Source organism: Labrus mixtus, chromosome 22, assembly GCF_963584025.1.
Source record: "Labrus mixtus chromosome 22, fLabMix1.1, whole genome shotgun sequence".
Lineage (NCBI taxonomy): Eukaryota > Metazoa > Chordata > Actinopteri > Labriformes > Labridae > Labrus > Labrus mixtus.
In genome coordinates this window covers 13,743,078-13,763,775 of record NC_083633.1, presented here as the reverse complement: position 1 = coordinate 13,763,775, position 20,698 = coordinate 13,743,078, and the positions used below count along the sequence as shown (strand labels likewise).

The window sequence follows — 20,698 nt, the reverse complement described above, 5'->3', positions numbered from 1 at the left end:
TTTTGTGGAAAAGTGCTTAGGTCTTCTTTTATCAAAAGATTTTCAGTATTCATAATGCTAAGTGGACACAACCACTTAAATTCATACATTCTCAAAGGCCAGCATAAGCCTTCACATTACCTTTATAGGTAATCTTCTTTAAGAGTCCTCGATGAGACTCTCCTCTGATTGACAAAGTATGACATCCAATGTCAGAGGTAAAAGAGTGGAAAGAGAAGAAATGAAGAAAAATGGAGGCTGATATGAGTGACTTGAGTGATATGAAAGACTTTCCCTTCACCTGCAGGGTTAGACAGGCATTAGCATATGTCGTGCATCTCAGCAAAGGAGAGCAAGAGGATGAGTGTGATAGGCCAAGACAGTTTGGTTGACAGGTGAAGCTTAAGAGTTTCCTCAATAGTGGCAGGGAAAACCACAGGGGGGGAATCTGAAGAAGTTTCCCAAGGGGATTAAAAAAACATACAGCATAAGGGGCATGAAGGACGTGCAGTTGATGGATAGATATGATATGATAGAGCATGTCTATAAATGAAGACATTTGCCTTTCTAAACGAATGGTCAATGTTTGTCAAGGACAGGACTGCGATCAGACACACACACACACACACACACACACACACACACACACACACACACACACACACACACACACACACACACACACACACACACACACACACACACACACACACACACACACACACACACACACACACACACACACACACACACACACACACACACACACACACACACACACACACGTGAACTATCCTCTCCTGTTGATTTCCTCCCCTGTACTATTGATTGCCTTTCTCCTCTTCCCCTGGTGTTCTCTCTAACAGCTCCTCTCACCGATCTATAAAGTAAATAAAGGCAATGCTGATAGAGAGAGGAAGACAGAGAGTGAAAGAGAGAGAGTGCTTGCCATTCTTTTTGCTCTCAGAGCAGCGAGGTGATTTCAAGGTTGATTGGGAACAACAAACTATCTTGGAGAACACTTGAACAGCATGCTATCCGTCCCCTCTTCTAGCACAAAGTAAGTGTGGGTGGGAGAGTGTGAGAGATTTCTACGAGTTCACTATGTTTTGGCCTTTTTGCTAGATGTTATTAAAGCTGAATTGTTGAAGCCTTTGGTCTGCTGTCAGTGGACGAGGCAGGGGGCCTGTTTTCATATTTTATTCTTTGTTGAAATAGCTCTAACCTTGGCTAGGCCAGGAGACATATTTCACGAGTTAGAGTACAATATGAACACAATAAATTAATTATAATTCACAACACATCCATCAGTTGTCTTTTTGTCCTGCACAACAATGCAGACTGACCCTGTGGGCTTCTGACATTTAAATATATGTATTCACTTATGGACACTCATACATTGGTTTTCCCTTTGGCTACAATCTGTCAGATTAAGTTAATTAAACAACACTGTTGTAGAAGTACACATGAATGGACTCCGTATACTAGTGGAATACAACATCTTGGCTTCTATAAATCCAAAGATCAACAGTGGTTAATTTAACCTCTCTGCACTGAGGTACATGCATCCCTCAGAGGACATCAGTTACACCAAGACCCAGATAACACAAGCTGGGAGATGGAGAGCGCAGAGGTGGAGGGACTTGGAGAAAGGTAAACCTGTGGTCAATAGTTCAACTTTGGTTGTGCATGTCATGCGTGTCCCTGAAGAGGGACTTGAAGAGTAAAGGATACGGGAAACTGTGTGTGCAACTTACAGAAGGGGTTCAGTATAATGTGAACAACTACACACACACATATGCCCACACAACAATCACACAACAATCACACAAAACACACCTGTAATCTCTCTCGCTCTCTCTCTGCCCTTGTAATGGTCAAAACCTTGACACTTGAGATTGACTGGAGTGGCATTTGGTTATTTTCTCTCCCTCTCTCTAGGCTCTATTCTGGTTTTGGGGACTTGACACTAATTTTCCATCAAGAATGGTGAGCGTGTGTGTTTGCCTTGCCCTTGTGTGTGTGAGTGAATAGGGGGTGAGATGAGGTGAGCTGATTCTTTCAGGCTAAGTGTGACAGGCCAATCTGTGGCCACCCATTTGCCCTGACTGGGAAGATGTCCAGGGCGTTAATGGGTTTCCACACACACGCACACACACACACTATTCACACACTGGTCCACTATATTGCTTTTGGCTGATTAATGTTAAAGTAAATAGTGTAAAGAGAGTGTAATTAAGGTAAGAAATTATGGCTAACATAAAACTTTAGACTGATGCTTCAGAAATGAATCACTGTGTGTGAATATTTGTGTGTGAAAGTGCAAGACTTTGCTTCTGAGCTCTGGTATGTGACCCATAACCCCTTGGAGTGTGTCCTCTTTCGGCTAATGCACTTTCTACCCCAGAGACCTTGAACACATCCATCCTCGGTTTCTCCTTCCTTCACTCTGTTGCACACAAACCTGCTGTTTTTTTTCTTTTCAGTCTAGTAATCATATTTCATCTTCCTTTCACAGCTATTCCTTCTTCAACGTTTGTGTTCAGGATGAGCCTTTTGATATCTTCCTTTTTTTCACGTCTTTCTCAGAATGTAATGGTCTGTTTCCTCGTAATCATCTTTGTAGCCTTCCCTGTCCATCTTTCCTCCTGTCTGGGCCTCCAGTGTGTGTGCGCTCCTCTCACACTCTCTTCGCATCTCTGCCCCCGCCATGTCCTCTCGTGCCAACAGGGACAGAGGTCCTAAATGTACTCAGTCTCACTCTCACTCACACACTCTCACACTCTACCCAAGGGCTAGCAACAACACAAGAAACCAATTTTCAATTTACAGTGGAGTGGGAAATCTCCCTGCCCTCAGCTAGCACTATCTCCCAGTTCAATCTTGAGGGACACGGATTTGACATCAGCTGAGGTGTGTGTGAATTCTTGTGCTTCTTTGTGTATATGGGTAAAAGAGAGAATTACAGCTTAAAGAAAATAAAATGCAGGAAAAAAGGACAGTTTTGCACGGCTAGGAGAAAATTAACTTTGATTAATGAGAACATCTCAGATTTTTCACAGTTAAGTTACAATAACAGAAACTATCCCTCTCCTCAAAGTTTGGAATGATGCCTATCGGAGCCCTGGCAGTGTCGCCAGAGTCTGAGCTCTCACCAGGCTCTGGTTTCAGGGCTGGTAAACAAAGCCAGTGGTCTGGTTTAGTAATGGATCTAAGGGGGGCCCTGGCACAAGGCCGAGCCCCACCAGGAAAGCAATCTGAGAGCTGGCCTGGGTTGGCTAGAGGACTCCCTGAATGCTCAAGGGCTGCAAGGGAAGAAGAGCTGGGAACGGGCCCAGGCGTCACAGAGGTAGAGGAGGCTAAAAACCCAAACACAGCCACCCTTAGTCTGTTAGGTTGGTTTTGACTGCTCAATGAATGGGAAGGAAGTAAAGAAATAAAGGTTCAAAAACAAGAAAAAGAGAAATATAGATGCTGTGTGTTTGTATAAGCATATGTGGGATTGTGCAAGTGTAAGACAGCTCTAGTACTTACATGTTGTGCAGGACACACCAGCCACAGTGGGGATCTCCTGATCCAAGACATTCACTGCAGGTTGAGTACTGGCCACAGACCTCCACTGGCACCCTCGACAGCTGCAGAGAAACATGGAGAAGGAATTAATTTGGGTGGTGAGAAATTCACACGTGTGCATTATGAAGGAATATCAAAATTGATACTTGACAATCTGACTGAGAGGGAACTAAAAATGAAAAAATTGGTCAAGTTTTAGAGAAATTAAAAACTGTAATGTTTAAAAGGCATGAACAAAAAAGTAAAAACTGCATGTCTGGGGTCACAGTAGCTCAGTTTGTAGGGGCTTGGGTTTGTTGATGGTCACCTGTTCAAGTCCCTGTGCGAACAAAATCTGGAAATTGGTCAGGTAAATGGAAAGACGCCAGACATGCCCTTTGAGCAAGGCACCAAACCCCCAACTGCTGTGGCTTTATTCATGTGCAGCCCCTCACTCTGACATCTCCCCAGGTATCATATGATGTGCATGTGTTTGTGTAGCATGTCTCAACAACAGAGTGTAAAATTGAAAAATTTAAATTCCCGTCGAGGGATTAATAAAAGGATATCTCACTACTGGGAGCAAAATTAAACAAAAACAACAAAATAAAATAAAAATACATTATGTAAAATGATAAATAAAGTTTTTTGTATCCACACTTATTTTCATTAAAATGTAACTATTTGACAGCTTCCATCTTCTCCCACTGGCTCCATATGGAAAACTTTGCCACTTGGGAGAGCCGTCCATCTAACATGATACATAGCCCTGCCAATTCAAACTGGCACTAACTGGCACTGATTGGCACCGGCCTCGACTGACCGAGTGCAAAGGGGCAGAGCTGAGATAGACCTCAGCCATCCCCTCCTCCTGTCACCATGGAAACAGCATGGTGCAGTAATAGGTGTCGCTGCCACTTTTGATTAATGAGCCGTCATTGGTTGATGACCACTGTCACTCAGACGACTCAACGCTGACAGATGGGAACGAGAGACGACATCATCAGTGTGGGACGGATTTTGGGTAATAATGAGTGGTCACACACTAACTGAAGTTCAGTCTTAATATGAGACTCAAGATAAGGTAAACACATTTTTTGGCCGTTTTCTGCTACATTATTATACATCAGGATCTACTGCTCCTTTTCTTTGAATAGGACAGAACAGGTAAAAAATAACATTAGTAAGAAAAAAAAGATTATCAGACAGATGGAATAGGAAGTTAAGCTTGCTAAGGAAGATACGCTTGAAGCTTGTTCTTTGCTTAAGGACACTTTGATTGCTATGATGGGGTCTATTAAAATCCAAGATATTTTACAATTTACCTCAAAGCTTCAGTGTCCAACCTCCACTATAGTTACAGAGGATGAAACTATTTTGGATTGTGCTCTCTTTTTATAAGTAATGCAATTGTACACGTCATCCCAGTAAGAAAAGGACCATAATTAAACCATCTAATGTAGGGCAAGGCTAAATGTAACAAGAGATCAGAAACGCCTATGTGCAGTGGTATCTCTAAAGCACAGCCTGGCACTGACGGCGGTTCTCTCTGTCAGAAGCAAAGACTATCACACCGAGCATCTCTGCCTGACAGCTTCTCTCTCTCAAACAAAAACATACCGAGTCGGTGCTGCAGTTTTACCCACAAGTCATATTTCAACATGTGTGCACACAGATGAACGGGAACCACAAAGACGCACATAGTGTCACTGAAGTGAGAAACTGACACACTGGCACTACATCATTCTCTCTCCTGCTTTCCACATGTATGTCTCTTCTGTGTTTTTTTCCCCCCAAATACTATAAATAGCAAACTGTGTGTGTGGAAACACACAGAATTCACACACAGCTGAATTCATTCAGAGAGGGTTTATCTCCCTGTCAAAGTCAAAAGGAATCCTGCATGGTTTTACAGATTAAAACTAACAAATGTTCATCTTGGTGTGTTAAGAGGATGTGTGTGTGCACATTGGGGAAAAAGAAATCAGCTGGCATGTTTTGCCCTATCAACTTTGTAGAAGAGCATTTGCTCAGGCAGATAAGGGAATGAGTTTGAGACAGAATCACAGAGATAGTGGAACATGTGTGTGTGTGTGTGTGTGTGTGTGTGTGTGTGTGTGTGTGTGTGTGTGTGTGTGTGTGTGTGTGTGTGTGTGTGTGTGTGTGTGTGTGCGTATGATCACATGTTTCTGATGTTACTCTTCATCTGGCTTTCTTCTCCTCATAAGATCCACCTCTTCCTCAGTCGGCTAAATAACCTTTTAGCCGTTTTAGAGAAAGGCCATTGTGTTATCCTATGGAAGGATTTCAGCTGCCAAAGCCTTATCATGAGAGTGTATGAAACCACAATTTCCCAGTGTTCCTGTGTGTTTATGTAATCTACGTGGCCATGTCACCGCATCGAGTGGTTTGTCACCTCGTGATCTGCCATAAAAGCTAAGCACCCAGACAGAACTGTAGCAAACAATGCCTCCATATCTGAACGCTTTATAATTTAACACTTCATCGGTGGCAGATATGGCAACACACACACCACCCACATGTACACATAGATACAAAAACACACACGGATTTAGACTTTGTGGAATGGAAGGGACCTCTTGATGCCTATCGAGGCCTCAGACGCCTGCATCTGGAGGAAATGGTTTTTCTCGACAGATAAAACACACATTCTTATACAAAGACAAACACACACCACATTCAGAGCCCGGCAGAAGTGATGGCTGCCAATATGGATCCTCTGTTCCAGAGCACGGATCCTGATATCATTCATTCTCCCCTCTGTCTGTCTGTCTTTCTCTGTCACTCAGACGCTCTGAGGTGTGCAAGATCATACATTCATCAACTCTCCAGACCCTTCATTCTCTATCAGGCTCACACACACACTCAAGCACGCAACACTTTTGTCCCCTCTTTTATAAAAAAAAAATAAAAATTGAGGGATTTGGTGGCGTGAACGACCCAATGCACCCCTTGTCTCTCTCATCTCGATATCACATTCATTTCATGCAATCTTCTCTGTGGGCTTTGCTAGAGGGGCAACCATTACGGCTCACTGTCTCCTCACTATGGCTGCGGTATCATATCAGCGGGGATAAATACAAAAGATTGGGAGCACGGTATTTATAATTCCCTCCTGTTTCAGGTGAGCAAATGACAGCCATTATGCCCTGCACTCTCCCTCCTCTCACAATGGGGAGAGAAGGAAGCTGTTGAATATAATCGTTCTTTAAAAAAAAGGCAAAGATCACAGACGTACTTGAAGCCTTTATGTGTGGGGGGAGAGAGGAAGATGTTCTTGATCATTTACCGCAATCACACAATGGCATCAAGTTATATATAGAAGATGTATACAGTAAGCGTTTTGTTCTATTGTATCTGTGAAGGACTGACATCAGTGGGAGAGAAAGAGTCCTTGCCTTTAAAAGTATTTCCACTTCAGGATCTTCATCTCTACACTGAAGAGAAGATACAGCTTAACTTTGTTTTTCTTTCCTCTCTCCCTCTTTTCTCTCTGTCTCCCCTCCTACTTGCATAATTCCAGAGGCTTTTGAGTCAACCTGCAGTGGGAAAGTGATCATTTAATAAATCTGCAGAGACTTTTATTATTAACTAATTCTTCTGCCTTGCCTCTGTTCTTCTCTTTATCCCACTCTTTTCCTTGCCCCCTCCGTTTGTAATTAAACAGGGATTCCACCTGCAGCCAAACTCTAGCACTCCAAATGAACAGAGGGAGGAAAATTACAGCGATAGGCCAATCCTGTCTCACAGCCTGTAGGGCACGCTGAACTTCTCTTATCTTTTCTCTTCTTCTCCCCAGGCTAGCTTCGTCTTTTTCTCCTTCCCTGGTGTGAGTTTGTTCATTAGTTTGGCACAATGCCGGCAGCGCATCATTCCTACTGGCTGGGAAGCAGGAATTAATAAGAAATAATCTGGTTAAATGTGTGTAATGTTCTGTTTTGCGGTGACTTTTAACAGCACATTGTAAGTTTGATGTTGTGGGCATATGTCAACGATAAATTGCTATATAAAACAGTAGTGGTCTTTATTAAATATCCTCCATGCCGATGACTGCAGGCAATTCAGCAAGAATCATTATGAAATCAATATTCATTTAAGACAATGGATAGGGATAATGAATCCAGACCTGCTGCTATCACAACAGCATGTCTTAGAAATGGAAACAGTCAACCTGGGTAACATAAAGCATACACACTCCCTCTTTCTGGCATTGCAGGTGTATATTTCTGACAAGTGTTAAAACAATCCATGTCTTCTAGACTTTATCTTATAATGTCTGGTCCATCACCAAATAATTTATTATGTCATCTATTCCTTCAATCACTCATCTCCCCTCCTCCTGTGTCACTTCTTTCCTGTCTTTCTGGATTGAGGACAGATTGACGTGGGAGTCAAATGAAGCGAGGGACACATCAACGAGTCACTGCCTCGTCACAGCTGAAGCGTCACTCCATCCGTCAACCCCTCAACTGACGGTGTTATATCATAAACTCAGTTAACAGAGCGGGCCGATGGCTGCAAGTGCAATATTGTTTTCATTTGACGTTTTCAGAGGTCACATGAGAAAGCCATCCATTGCGCTGTCAGAATTGTCAGCCCATGATAAATGACTTGGATACAATCAATCATTTCCACTTATCTTTCCATTCCAAAGAGGGGAAGGTCCCCATGCACAGAAAAACAACAGTTAAATAATCTCGAGGCAGTTTACTTTTAAAAGTTTACAGATTAGAATATCCAGCCCAAGTTATACTACGCTATATGTGTTCAATTTGTCATCTTTGGTATGTCTGTGCTTACTAAATAAGTAACCAAAAGCTGAAGCGTCCCATTATACTGTCAGTCATCAGTACAGGCAGCATGCTGAAGACATGATGGATGTCATGGTAGAGTACATTTAAGGTGTTGGGTGTGACGGCTGACCCTTGGGTGCACTAACAATATTTGCATTTAGCCTGTAAAACCATTTATTTCATTGGCAGCTTCTAGAATTATATTAGTGTGCCACACACACACACACAAACACACAGTGGCTAATTCTGCACTGGCAGAATCATCTTGCCCTGTGGCATAGCCTGGGTAACAATAAGGCCTGAATTGAAATAAGAAAGAGCACAATAGTCTCCACAAGGCAAGACATAGACAAAAATGCTGAACATGACCCACAAGAACATCAACATGACAAACTTTATCATCTGTCCGTCTGTAATAGAAAACAATTATCTAGCAAATTCACCGCCATCCAGGATGGAAAAAGAGAGAAGTATTAGGATTCATAAATGTACTGAGGCACAGCAGGAGGGAAAGAGAGAGTGAAGACAAAGGTAGAACTTCAAAAGAAACTCTGAGCGAGACAAGAGTTCACTCAAACCTTGTTTGCCCCACTTCGTTGACGTGTTTCAGAAGTGTGTCAGGCAACCATGGCTGCAACACATCAGCTCTATTCCCTTTTCCTTGTTAGACCACAGCAGCCTGCAGCTAAACTGGGACACAACATAACATGCACATCCAAACACCTTCATAACTTAGAGGGGTTGAGGAAGCCACACAGAAAGGGATGTGGTTGAAAGTTTCCCGCTGATGGGAATTAAAGGATTCTGGTATTATACGTCTTTGATGAGATGCGAAGACGCGATACTTCCACAAATTGGCTTGTCGGATTTCCCTCGGGGCTTCAAAACAGAGAAAAAAAGGGTTTGACTTTGAACGATCTCACCCCAGTATAGTACACATTTTCAATAATTTACACTTACAGATCTGCATTTGCTACACTGAGCATGAAATATTTAGCACCATGAGTGTGGGAGTCCTAACACTTTCCAGCAACAGTTTAGATGCTGAATGTAAAAACCTTGATTTATGTTGGAAATAAATTATCAAGAAAACCATGTAGCGAAAAAAGCAATAAGACTCAGCCATTGACTGACTAAACAGGTGCTGGCAGGCTTAGTGTGGTTGCTGGAGGGAAATTGTATGGCAATGGGAACATTGGAGGGTGGGTTGATTGACAAAGACACAACAAAAACTGCTTGAACTGCTCCCAAAAGCCCTGGAACCCAAAGCAAGTCTGAACAGCCAACTGCTGAGCAATGTGCTCCGCTTTCAAAATCCTGTTCATTGAAAATAATTAGTCATGAAGGGGTCCAAACAGAAGACGCTTACATTGCCTTTACACTGTTGAAACTAAAAGGTGTGGCATTGTTGATTTACTTTATAGAAGCAGTAACGTTATTAATTGTTGTGGGCTGTTCTGAGTCTACTTTTTTTTTACAGAAACTGCTTCATGCCATCATTACTATTGAGGCATTTTACTTTTTATCTGTTTAATAGTGTTCAAATGTATTTCTTTTAAACACAAGTAAATAAATCAGTTATTATCTTTCTTTCCTATATTTAATGAATTGTACAGGGAAAATTCAGGTTTACACGCTTGAAACACACACATGCATAAATGTGATAATGAAGAGATGTTGGAGTTATGGTGTCTTGCCAATGGGCACCTCGGGCCACCTCTCCAGCAACCAGACCAATTTCCATACTTTGGTCCGTACTGAATCGATGACCCTCTGGTTCCAAGCCCCAAGTCCCAACAGACTGAACTACGACTCAACGTACTGTGTGACTCAACATACTGTGTTGTGTTTGCTCATTTGGAATGTAAAAGGGCTGTAGATCTAATTGTACCGTTGTCTCTTGTTGATCGCTTCAAAGAGGTATTTTTTTCAACAAATGGTTTGGAACAACCTTTGAAAAAAAACCTCTGTACTAGTGAAATGATTCCCTGAACTCCACAGACACCACCTCATTCATTCTGCACAGATGTCCTCATTGTGGCTGACAGATGAACCAGTGTTAACAGGATAGTAACATGGGAGTGAAGTACAGCACAAGCTCACATTAACAGTGGGATTGACCTTCCACTGTCACTCAAACACCAACCCCAACATCCATAATCACAGCCCATTCTATAATCTGACTGTCCTTTTTATACCAGAACATCTATTAACCCACTAACAAGATGACTTGTGTGTGTATATGTGTGTGGGGGGGAGAGAGATCCAATTAGAGGACAGCCAATCACTGGATTAATGAGAGGGTATGGATGACAGATTACTCTGGTACCAAAGAATGGTGGTAAAATATGAGGAATGGAGGATGGGGGATGGAATGGAGTTGAAATGACAATGGATCGTGTGAGAGAGGGTTAGAAATGGAATATAGATGGAAAGAAAGGAGATGAAGAGAGAGGAGCAGGGAACACAAAAGGCTGAATCCTCATTCCCTTTACAAATCCCTTTAGAAATGAATGGAGGTTGGAGGAGCAAAAATCCATAATCCTGAAAGAAAAACAAACCTAACAAAGAGGACACAGTCACAGGGTGGATGAAAAAAAGGACAAGAAAAGATTGCAAGGAAGAGAAATTGAATGCAGGATGAGAAAAATACAATGACTGGGTTGTGGAGAGCGTTTATGCAGTACACAGTGCTGCATGGCTATGTGAGTCAGTATTTGGCTTGCTTTCTTCTCTAATGAGTGTATAATGTGACATAGACAAGCAGCGTAAAGTGTGATTCTCAGCATGAGGCCCCTCCCACAAGCTGCAGCTCTCTATTAAGGTGTTCCAAAAATGTGGCCATGTGTTAATTTATTCATGGCTGATCATAGTGGATTGTTGTGGCAGTAACACAACATTAGAGGGAAGCATTATACCTTGTTCAGGTAAGCATTTTTCAGGTAATAGACCTATATTAATCCACTTTTCTTTTAATTTAAGGTAATAATACTTAAGTTTAAACTATAAGTTGATGATTACATACACTTATTTGTAGTACTTAGCTGGGAAATCATTACAAAGCTCCTGTAATCATGTATATTTATTTTAATCACTGTCTAATAGGGAGCAATGATTGCAGTGAATACAAGGTGTGTTGTCGGTGGTTGTCTTCCCTTTCAACAGCTGGGATAATAAATATTAGCAAACCATAGAGACTTATCAGTTATTATGTTGTCCTCATGGTTTCTGTAGTCCCTTCTTTAAGCTTTAACTTCCCCTTTAACACAGAAATGACAACACATTTCTTCGGAAGTAGACAAGAAGACAGGAGACAAAAGGGGAATTATGGCAAATTCTTTGATTCAATATTCTGTTATTACTTGGTGTTTTTAGATACGCCAGCGGTTTGTAATCCCATGATAGCAGAGGGTTGAATAAACCGTTACTATGAAGAGCAGGAAGTTGCTAGGGACTCTGGAGGACTTACTGTAATCATATCAATCGACAGAAAATGTGTCTGGCTAATTTGATGTCGGCCTGTTTACTGTGGGGAAAGGGAAGGGAAAATAATAACAGGGGAGAAAAGAGGTTTACATGACACAACAGCTACAGGCTAGGACAGAGAAATCTAAAAAATAAAGATGGCACATGTAGTAAACACGTGACAGAAGTTTGGACTATCAGGTGCTACGGCGTTTCATGTTGACCTGTTCACCTTGTCTCACTTCAGCATCAGTAGATATGTGAAGTGTCATGTGAGTAATAAAAGCTAGTTTACTTCAATGTTTTTAAGACGGTTACAGAATGAACAGTTTCCATGGACCCAGCTCTAACTGTAGAATCTAACTAAATATTGGTTTTGGAAGGATTGTACTGATTTTGTGTCCAATTGTTGATTCATTAAGTAAGAGGCCCTGTAATAAGTGGATTAATGTACAGTGAGCGAGTTGTTATCGTGGAGGAATCCCTTTAAGGTGAGGAAAACACCGATGAGGGGTCGGGGATCTAGTATTTGTGGCAGTGCTGTGTGTTTAGTTACCACTTACATGAATTCAGCTTAAAAGAGCTACCAGAAAACTATTGAAGTCATGTCTGTTTTTGGTCAACAATGTATTAATCTTTAAGGATAACAGGAGTTCACCTTAACTAAACAAAATTTAGTTTATTTATCGACTTGTTTTGTTGTGATCCGAAATCACTTATCTCCTGTCTCTGTCCCTCTCCTCCCCCTCTCTCCCTCATGCTCCAGCTGGACTCTCAGAGCAGTCAGGATCCAGAGGTACTTGTCTCTCCTGGTCTCTCTCCAGGCCTGGCATCACCAATCTGAAGCACCAGGTTTCAAGGCTGAGCCCAGCAGGAAAGGAGTTGTATTGACCAGCTCTGTTTTCAGCCTCCTGTTGTGGGGAGCCCCCCCCCTCCTCCCGCTCCTCTCCTGTCATTCTATCATGGGTTTCCTTTTTCTGTATTTCTCCCAGGTTCCATTTATCACACCTTCTCTGAGGGTCTTGGTCCCAGGCCCCAGAAACAGCAGGTAGCCTTGCGCTATCGACCTGCTCAGACAGTTTGACAGCGTTTGGCTCCACTCATGTGTGTTACCTGTTCTGCCAAAACATTATTGAAGCATGTTCTTTTCATTTCAGATGAAGCTATTTGTGCTCCTCCACTTTGGAGGCTACAGACACAGAAACAGTGTTGTTTAGTAACCATGAATTATGGCAGGCACTAGCAGTAACAAACCATCAGTTTTCTGCCATCACAGAATCAAAGTTAGCATCTTAAACACTACTGAGTCTAAGAAACCAAAAGTTATTTACTGAATGAGACATACATAAGTCTTTATCAAAGTAATTACATTTTAATGGGTTTAAATGGATTAGGTAGAATAAAGCCGAATTGTTTGCGTTTTATTAATTCACTCTTGTTTTGTTCTACAAACCCTTCAGCAGTAAACGAGTGTGTGTTTGTGTTGTGTTCACTAATTGCTCTCCATATTTGTGTGTATGGTAATTCCCAGATGTTTTTCCTAAACAGTTAGTGGAGGTCAGGCGTCTAACTAGGCTAATAGACTAATTACTACGAAGGCCCAAAACATACACATAAACACACACGGGACCACTATTAGCTAACAAAATGTACTTTTTTTTAATATAAGCTAAATGGAATGCTAATTAAAAAGTGCTAAATATGTAACACAATGTTGGGAGATAATCCTGAGACAAAAAGGAATCCAACGTCATGGGAGGAAATGGAAATTAAGTTTTCCTAACAATTAATTTGTTACTCTGTAATATCCTCTGAAAGTGCAATTACACGCACTGTAATCCAAATAGAAACCAAATTCCTCACATTTCCGTAGTGGTACACAGAATAATCTTACATAATTCGATGCAATAACTAAATAGCATCCTAAACGTCCTCATTTCTTCCAACTTGTGTCTCTTCCTTCCCCCCACTCTGTGCAGATGGACTGCCTGAGACCTCAGAAGAGGCAACAAGAGCCGCATTTGAAAGGGCACCTTCAACTCTCTGCCTGTGTGATATTTAAAGTGTTATCTGGATAATCCCGGCACTTCAAATCTGCACACATTTACACACACACATACACAAACAAATTGCACAACACATTAGCAAATGCTGACACTTTCATGGTGCCAGAGAGGTCTATAATCCTCTGGAAGCCGCAGACAATATACAGGGGTAACTAGGCTATCGCTGCCAACAAAACAGCAGTGGCCTTCTGTGATTACGGGTGGCAAGAGATAAAGAGGCGGGGGAGTGGAAATGATATGCATATTATCTTAACTTCAGAGCTTTTTACCAACATTATCAACAAACAATAAATGATTCTAAATGAAGAAAAAAAATGTGAGATTAACCACAGCTAATTTACCTGTTCTTTCCTCAAAAAATAGACCATGATCCCTTTTTTAAAACGTAAATTCCTACTGTACATGTTTTCATTCTTCATTTTTGTGGCTGTGTGTCTTTTTATGTATGATAAAGAGAAAGAGACTACCTGAGAAAGTGAGTGGTGTGTGTGCACAGCATGTGTGTTGGGACTTGCTATGGTGCTATTTTAGCAAGGTTCTGCCTCTGATAGAGGTGTTCCCAGTCTCCCTGTGTCTGTGTCCATTACATAGAGTGCTGCTATTCCATGTCATCAAAGGTACTATGAGAGATTGTGAGTGTGTGTGTGTGTGTGTGTGTGTGTGTGGGAGGGGGGGGGGGGGGGGGGGGGTGTTTGTGCACAGACAAACACACACCACAAAGAAGTGGACTGAAACCACTCTCCTCTCTGTCTGTAGTTCAACACATTTATTCACTCCAGCTCTGCGCTGACTGTGTGTTTCTGTAAAAAGAACATGGTCAGAGCATCCAACAGTCCATCTAATCCTTTTCTCTCCTCCAGCCAGGCTGTAATGAAATCCTCTATGCTACACCAAAGGTTATTCTCTGACATAACAAATTGATAAATGCCAGTGGTTATGATATCCAGTCAGCAAGCTAGGGTGGGGGCTTGATGTGTGTGTCTGTGTGTGGATGTGTCTTACCTGGGATTCAGACATGACATAGAGGTAGTGGTTGTCAGAAGAAAAGGCCATGTCTCTGAGGATTGGTCCATTCTCTACTGCCTGCACTGTTTCATATTGCAGAGCCCGAGAGGAGCCGTCAACCCGGATCTAGAATAAAAACAGAAGCAAGTTAAGAATAAAGAAATTCAGAAATGTATCAGTATTTCGAATCACTATATCGCTCAGCTTTTCCTCTTATGTACTGAAACAACAACAGCATCAAAAAGTGTAGAAAAGTTTGAAAAATAAACTTTTGAACATCATTTTAGAAGAAATTGCCCATGAACGACATACTGTCTGGTGGTTTTCTCATGCATCATGCTCTCTATGCTAAATCTGAAGCAGCTCATCTTTCTCTATCACACTTGTAGCCATTCAGAAGTGATTACAGTAATTAGACATCTGGGTGAGAGGTGTGGTCTGCAGGCCTCTAGGTGTGTTTACTCAGCAGAAAGTGCATGGAATTGGCCCCACACACACCTGGTGGTGTGATGGAAGTGTTCAGGGTGGTACCTGAACATCTGCTTACACCGAGATACACGCTCATAGGCAGAGTGTGTGTTCTAAATGATCCTTTCTAAATCTGGTCCTCTGGCTGTAATTTCCTAGTAACAGGCAGTCTTGACATATCCCTAACCAAGCAACTTTCAGTGCACGCACACACACGCACACACACACACAGACACAGACACACACACACACACACACACACACACACACAGTCCTGTGTGGGCTTGCAGACAAGTGTGAAGCAAGTCTTGTTAAAGTTGTGATGGCTCCTGGTAGTTCTTTGTGCTCAAAATGGAAGATAATTGGACAGGAAGCAGATGGTCGAGCAGACAGGTGAGTCACTCTACGATTAATTCTAATACGCCGATGACAACACGTACTGTCAGCATATCATTATAAAAACCTCTCTGCTGCCCTGCCTTAGGCTACAGGCTCTCTGGGGTCAGGAGGCCTAAATTGTTCCTCAGTAGGTAGGTGTTTCCTCTCTTTTTAAGGGACGGGAAGAAACTATTGTGGACTCATTGGAAAACATGTGAGTGTTGGCTATCTGATTGACCAACAGGTGGGAATCAGATGTGTCAGGTTTGTTCTGCATTACAACAGGAGCCAACAAACAGCCAACAGTTAACTATTACAAGTGGAACTTTTCTTTGTCTTTTCTCTGACAATCAACTCCTGTGTATGTACAGAAAGAAACCTTAGTACACAAGGTAACGTTAATGTGCTGTCCTAGTCCTGCTGTGTCCAATCATATCCAGTTTCACAACATGACATTTCTCTAAACAGGCACCATCCTTCACCCTGATTTCACCCTACTCTTCTTTGTTTCCCATCTATTCTTCCTCTCCGGCTATGCCTCCTGCTTGGCTTGTGTAGTGATCCTGATCTCAAAGGACCTTGAGGTCTGTGTATCAAAGCCTCACACACTTTCACTAGGAGCCATTGTATGCACTGGGGTCAGTTGCAAAGAAAAGAACAGAAGGCGAATGGGAGAGAGAGAGAAAGAAGAGAGGGGAGGCAGGAAGAAAGAAGCTTCCACGCGAGCCAGGGCCAGATTCAGCAGGTGGGGTTATCTAATCTGCCCGATCGGTTGTGTTAATTTGACATACACAATATGAGAGAGCATGTGCATGTATTGGGAAGATATGTGTGTCTCACATTACACACATTGTTTAATAGAGAAGCCAATTGCAGAGCAGAGTTAAAGGGCAGAGGCTGAATATAGAGTTTTATTGTGTTGGGACAGATCCACAGTCACCAGGGAGCAGAGGGGCTTCGAGGGGAAGCTCCTGTATTATCCCTCAATGTGACCACTAACAAAAACAAACGAGCCACCAGGGAGTGCATAGCCTGTCCGCAACACTGGCTGGTTTGGTCGCACTGGGACTGGAGGGAAAGACATCAGGGAGAAATGAAACAAAAAGACCAGTGAATTTATTTGTATAATAAAATTAGCACATACAGATAATTCTATGTAGTTTTCCCCTGTAGGTTTTAAAACAACTGTTGCAGTAGATTCCAGCCCCTTGATAACCCCTCTGTGCTTTAAAGAAATAGTACTACAAAAGATTTGTCCACAGTTGTATAATACTCTAAAATGAAGTTAATTAAAACACCGTGCACTGCCCATCATTTTTATACTACAAAAACACGTCTTTAAATAAAAAGCACAACCAGTATCACAATATTCTTATTAATAAGATCAGGCTAAAATTATTATGTTATTTAATTTGAAATGTCTAATCCCACATTCATTGTCAGGGAGGGCGATTATTTATATATCCTTAAGTGATTTTTTCATCAGCCTAAAATCATTAAGGCAGCTACACTGGTGCTAGCCAATATTATCTGATTCCTTTTCAACAGTAATAAAGTGGATTAGCTGCTCTATGCTAAATGGATTACAATGCTAATCTCTGCTATCACATTAGCACTACACAATAGACATTCACAGGCAGACAGACTTCATTTGGTCTCAGAGTGGGAAGGTGAGACATGCACTGGGCCCACACAAAAAAGCACACATACAAACAAGTGTGTTCAAACAAGCACTTGCATAGATAGAAACATTGGCATCTCACTCTCTCTTTCCTTTTCACACGCTTACAAACACCAAACACACACACGAACGCACACAGGCTGCCTGGCTGGAGCTACTCATATGGTAATGGCAGATACTCCGGGGAGAGTTACTGGTGCTTTTGACACACAGAGCAGAGCACACATCCTCACCCCCTGCAAAATGTGTATAGAAACATTTCTTTGATAGCTATATGTGTGTGTGTGTGTGTGTGTCAGAATTTGTGTGTGTGTGTGTGTGTGTGTGTGTGTGGCACCAGATCATACAGATAAAATCCTTGTCCTCCATAAAGAAGCCACCCAGGCCACACACTGTATCCCCCTAGTGGTTGTAAATGATAACTACAGCACTGAAGAAAGAAATATGTCAGTGGCTTCTGCAGTAAATTATAATTAAAGTCTAATTTCTCTGTGATTTTCACTGTTACAAAAACACACACAGTAACATATAACTGTGAGGTGTTTCTAAGGCTATTTGTACCTTTTATGATTAACAGCGAAGGATAGCAGTGTTGCTTTACCAGAAAAACTGCAAACTTAGATACATTTGTAAAATGGCATAGACAAAAATAAAATCAGCCTCATGTGCAGATGGCATTTCTGCTCTGAATCTGTCAATGAAAACTAATGTGCCCAAAGTGACTATCTCCCTCGCTCCATGGGGCTAACAGCTTGCAGAAGGTGTCATTCAGACAGGGAAGCCATTCCGGTGTGAAAACCGCAGGAGTACCTTCTCTCAGCTTCCTCCTTTTGGCACAGTATGGCAGAGAAGCGCATGGAAAGTACTGCACTTCCTCTGACTCTGCATGAAATCCACTCTGAAGCAGGTTCAAATTTGTGCAGTCTTATATTGAACAATATATGCTGTTTTACATAAATAATGCTTAAATGACCTATGTTATGTTGCATAATAAAATCTGCTTGTATGGTGGAAAAATTGCAGAAACATATCAAGTTGCAGGCCAATATAAGAAATACAATTTTCTACTGTTAAGTTTCGAACCATTTTAAAAGATGGATTGCTTGTGTTATCATAGTTTGACCCCACAGACAACTTGCAGGTCAATAAAGTAGTTGCCCCTATGGAACTCTCTTCCATTCACTGAAAATTGCCTGTTGAAATTCAATACTTCAGGTTACACATTTGAGTACTTCTATTGATTTCAGATTATCCCTGAGAAGTGTTGCATCAATATGTAGAAACTTATGTACATCAATTGGTGAGATTAATTGTCTCCACTTCGGAAACAGTAATTCAAGACCACATTTGGAAAACAACATATTGGAGAATTGTGTCCTTTCCTGAAAAGGCACAGAGATTGAGGTGGCAAAAGGAAGGCTAGTCACACAGAGTCACAGTCTGTTGAGCATGGCACACACACACTAACACACCATGGCTGGAACACACTATGACCAACATGCTGCAGGAGGAAGCCAGAATAAGCTGCTGACTATAGCATCACTCTGCCCTGACAGGGGCCACGGCACCACAGTGAGGTGAGTGGGCTGGAGCAGAATGTCATCCAAAGTCATAGAGCATGCTGGGAAACAACAAACGTGTGAGGAATTCCACTAAAACCCTGAAACATGCAGAGGTAAAACCTAAGTATGTGCCAGAATTGTTGCAGACAAGTGGTCATGAACCTTTGTGGGATAAAGTGATGAGTAGTTTGTTTCATTGTAGGGTTTAAAGCATTATTTAGGAATGGTGGAAGGTGGTAGACTGATTTTTTTGGGCTGTGCATGAAATGAGTTACTTACTTCTGGTTTACTTCAATTAAGGGAACAGATATTTTAGTTACAGTAAACAAGGCTTTTAAACTTCAACATTTCTTTATCCAATCCAATGTTTTTCAAAGTGGGGGTCCCGAGGTCGCCAGGAGGTGGTCGACAGTATATCTTAACATCATGATATATTTCAGGGATTTCAGTTTTGAAGGATGAAAGTTGAAGTACAAGCGAACAGAAGTCTCCAGGGCTCACCTCTTTAAGCCCTTGGGTGCACTCTCTGTTCAAGATATCATCAGAAACATTTTCGGAGCAGCAAAGCACCACCACATGCCAAATGCCACTGCAACCCGACCTGGCACACTTTGCTCAGGTTTCGACCCTCTTTGTCAAAGCACAGCAGAGTGTTAGGCATTCAATCAGGCAAGGCAGGACATGCAATGAGAGCTCATGAGGAGAGACAGCCAGACAGAGAGAGAGAGAGAGAGAGAGACAACGGAGAGGAACATTCACTGTGTTAAGAAAAGAAACAACGTATCTTCACTACATAATGGCAATGTGTCTCTCCACGCATTCTATTCATACCGACAGCAATACAATGGTTGCTGTCTGATTGCCCAAATCTGTCCAGTTTCCTGAAACATATGGCAGACAGAGAGAAAGGAGGGGGTGGAGAAAATAACAGAAGGAAAAAGGGGCTAGGGGGCGTACTGGATCCATCTCTCATTGTCAATCAATGCCAGGACAAACCACGTTTAATGCCTCAATATATAGCTTTAGGCGAGATGGACTGGTGTGAGACAAGTGGGGGAGTGTGGATGATTTGACATTAATCTCAGGGTATTAACGAGAATGTGGCACGCTAATGCGAGATGCCAGACTGGTCCTCTAGCATCGCTGGAGCACGCATGATCCGCTATCCATCGCCAAGAGTTATTAGAGACATTTATAGACAGATAGAGAAGATGTGTGGTTTCTAGTGCAGGTGACACATGAATGACTAATACCATGGCACTTTACATCGACAGTGTCTTTTGGCACAGCATTTTATGTTTTATGACAAGCTATAATGGAGACATCTTGCAGCTTTACAAAGGTACAACATAGACTCTTGCTTTATGGAATAAAAATATTCATTCAGTTCATTAAAGTCACATTAAAAATCCCCCCTCCCTCCCTTACTTCCTTCCTTCTGGCTCCACTCCTCTCTCTATAGGAGGATGAGTGGGCAAAAAACCCCACAGAGTGGAACTGAACTCATTCTGTGCTTTAATTCACCATTCTCTGTTTTATGTTTGGGATTAGGCATATCTGCCACACAGCAGGATTTTAATTAATGCACTTTCCCGGATGCCTGCACTGCGAGGGGAGGTTCTTTGTGGGTGCAAATCAGCAAAATGTCATTGTTAGCAGGGAAGTACAGAGACTAGCGTTGGCAGTGTCAAAACTTTGCAGAGGTATGACCTCTGTAATGGCCCTCCT

The 20,698-nt window shown here is 42.0% G+C and overlaps 1 protein-coding gene across 1 annotated transcript in view; it reads right to left on the bottom strand.

The window, feature by feature from the left end:
• plxna4 (plexin A4) overlaps positions 1 to 20,698 on the bottom strand; it is a 206,490-nt gene that overhangs the window by 73,537 nt on the left and 112,255 nt on the right. The window contains exons 4-5 of the mRNA XM_061030073.1: positions 14,879 to 15,007; positions 3,514 to 3,614 (exon numbers count right to left, since the gene is read on the bottom strand). Of these exons, the coding sequence (XP_060886056.1) occupies positions 3,514 to 3,614; positions 14,879 to 15,007 (230 nt within the window). The remainder of the gene's footprint in view (positions 1 to 3,513; positions 3,615 to 14,878; positions 15,008 to 20,698) is intronic.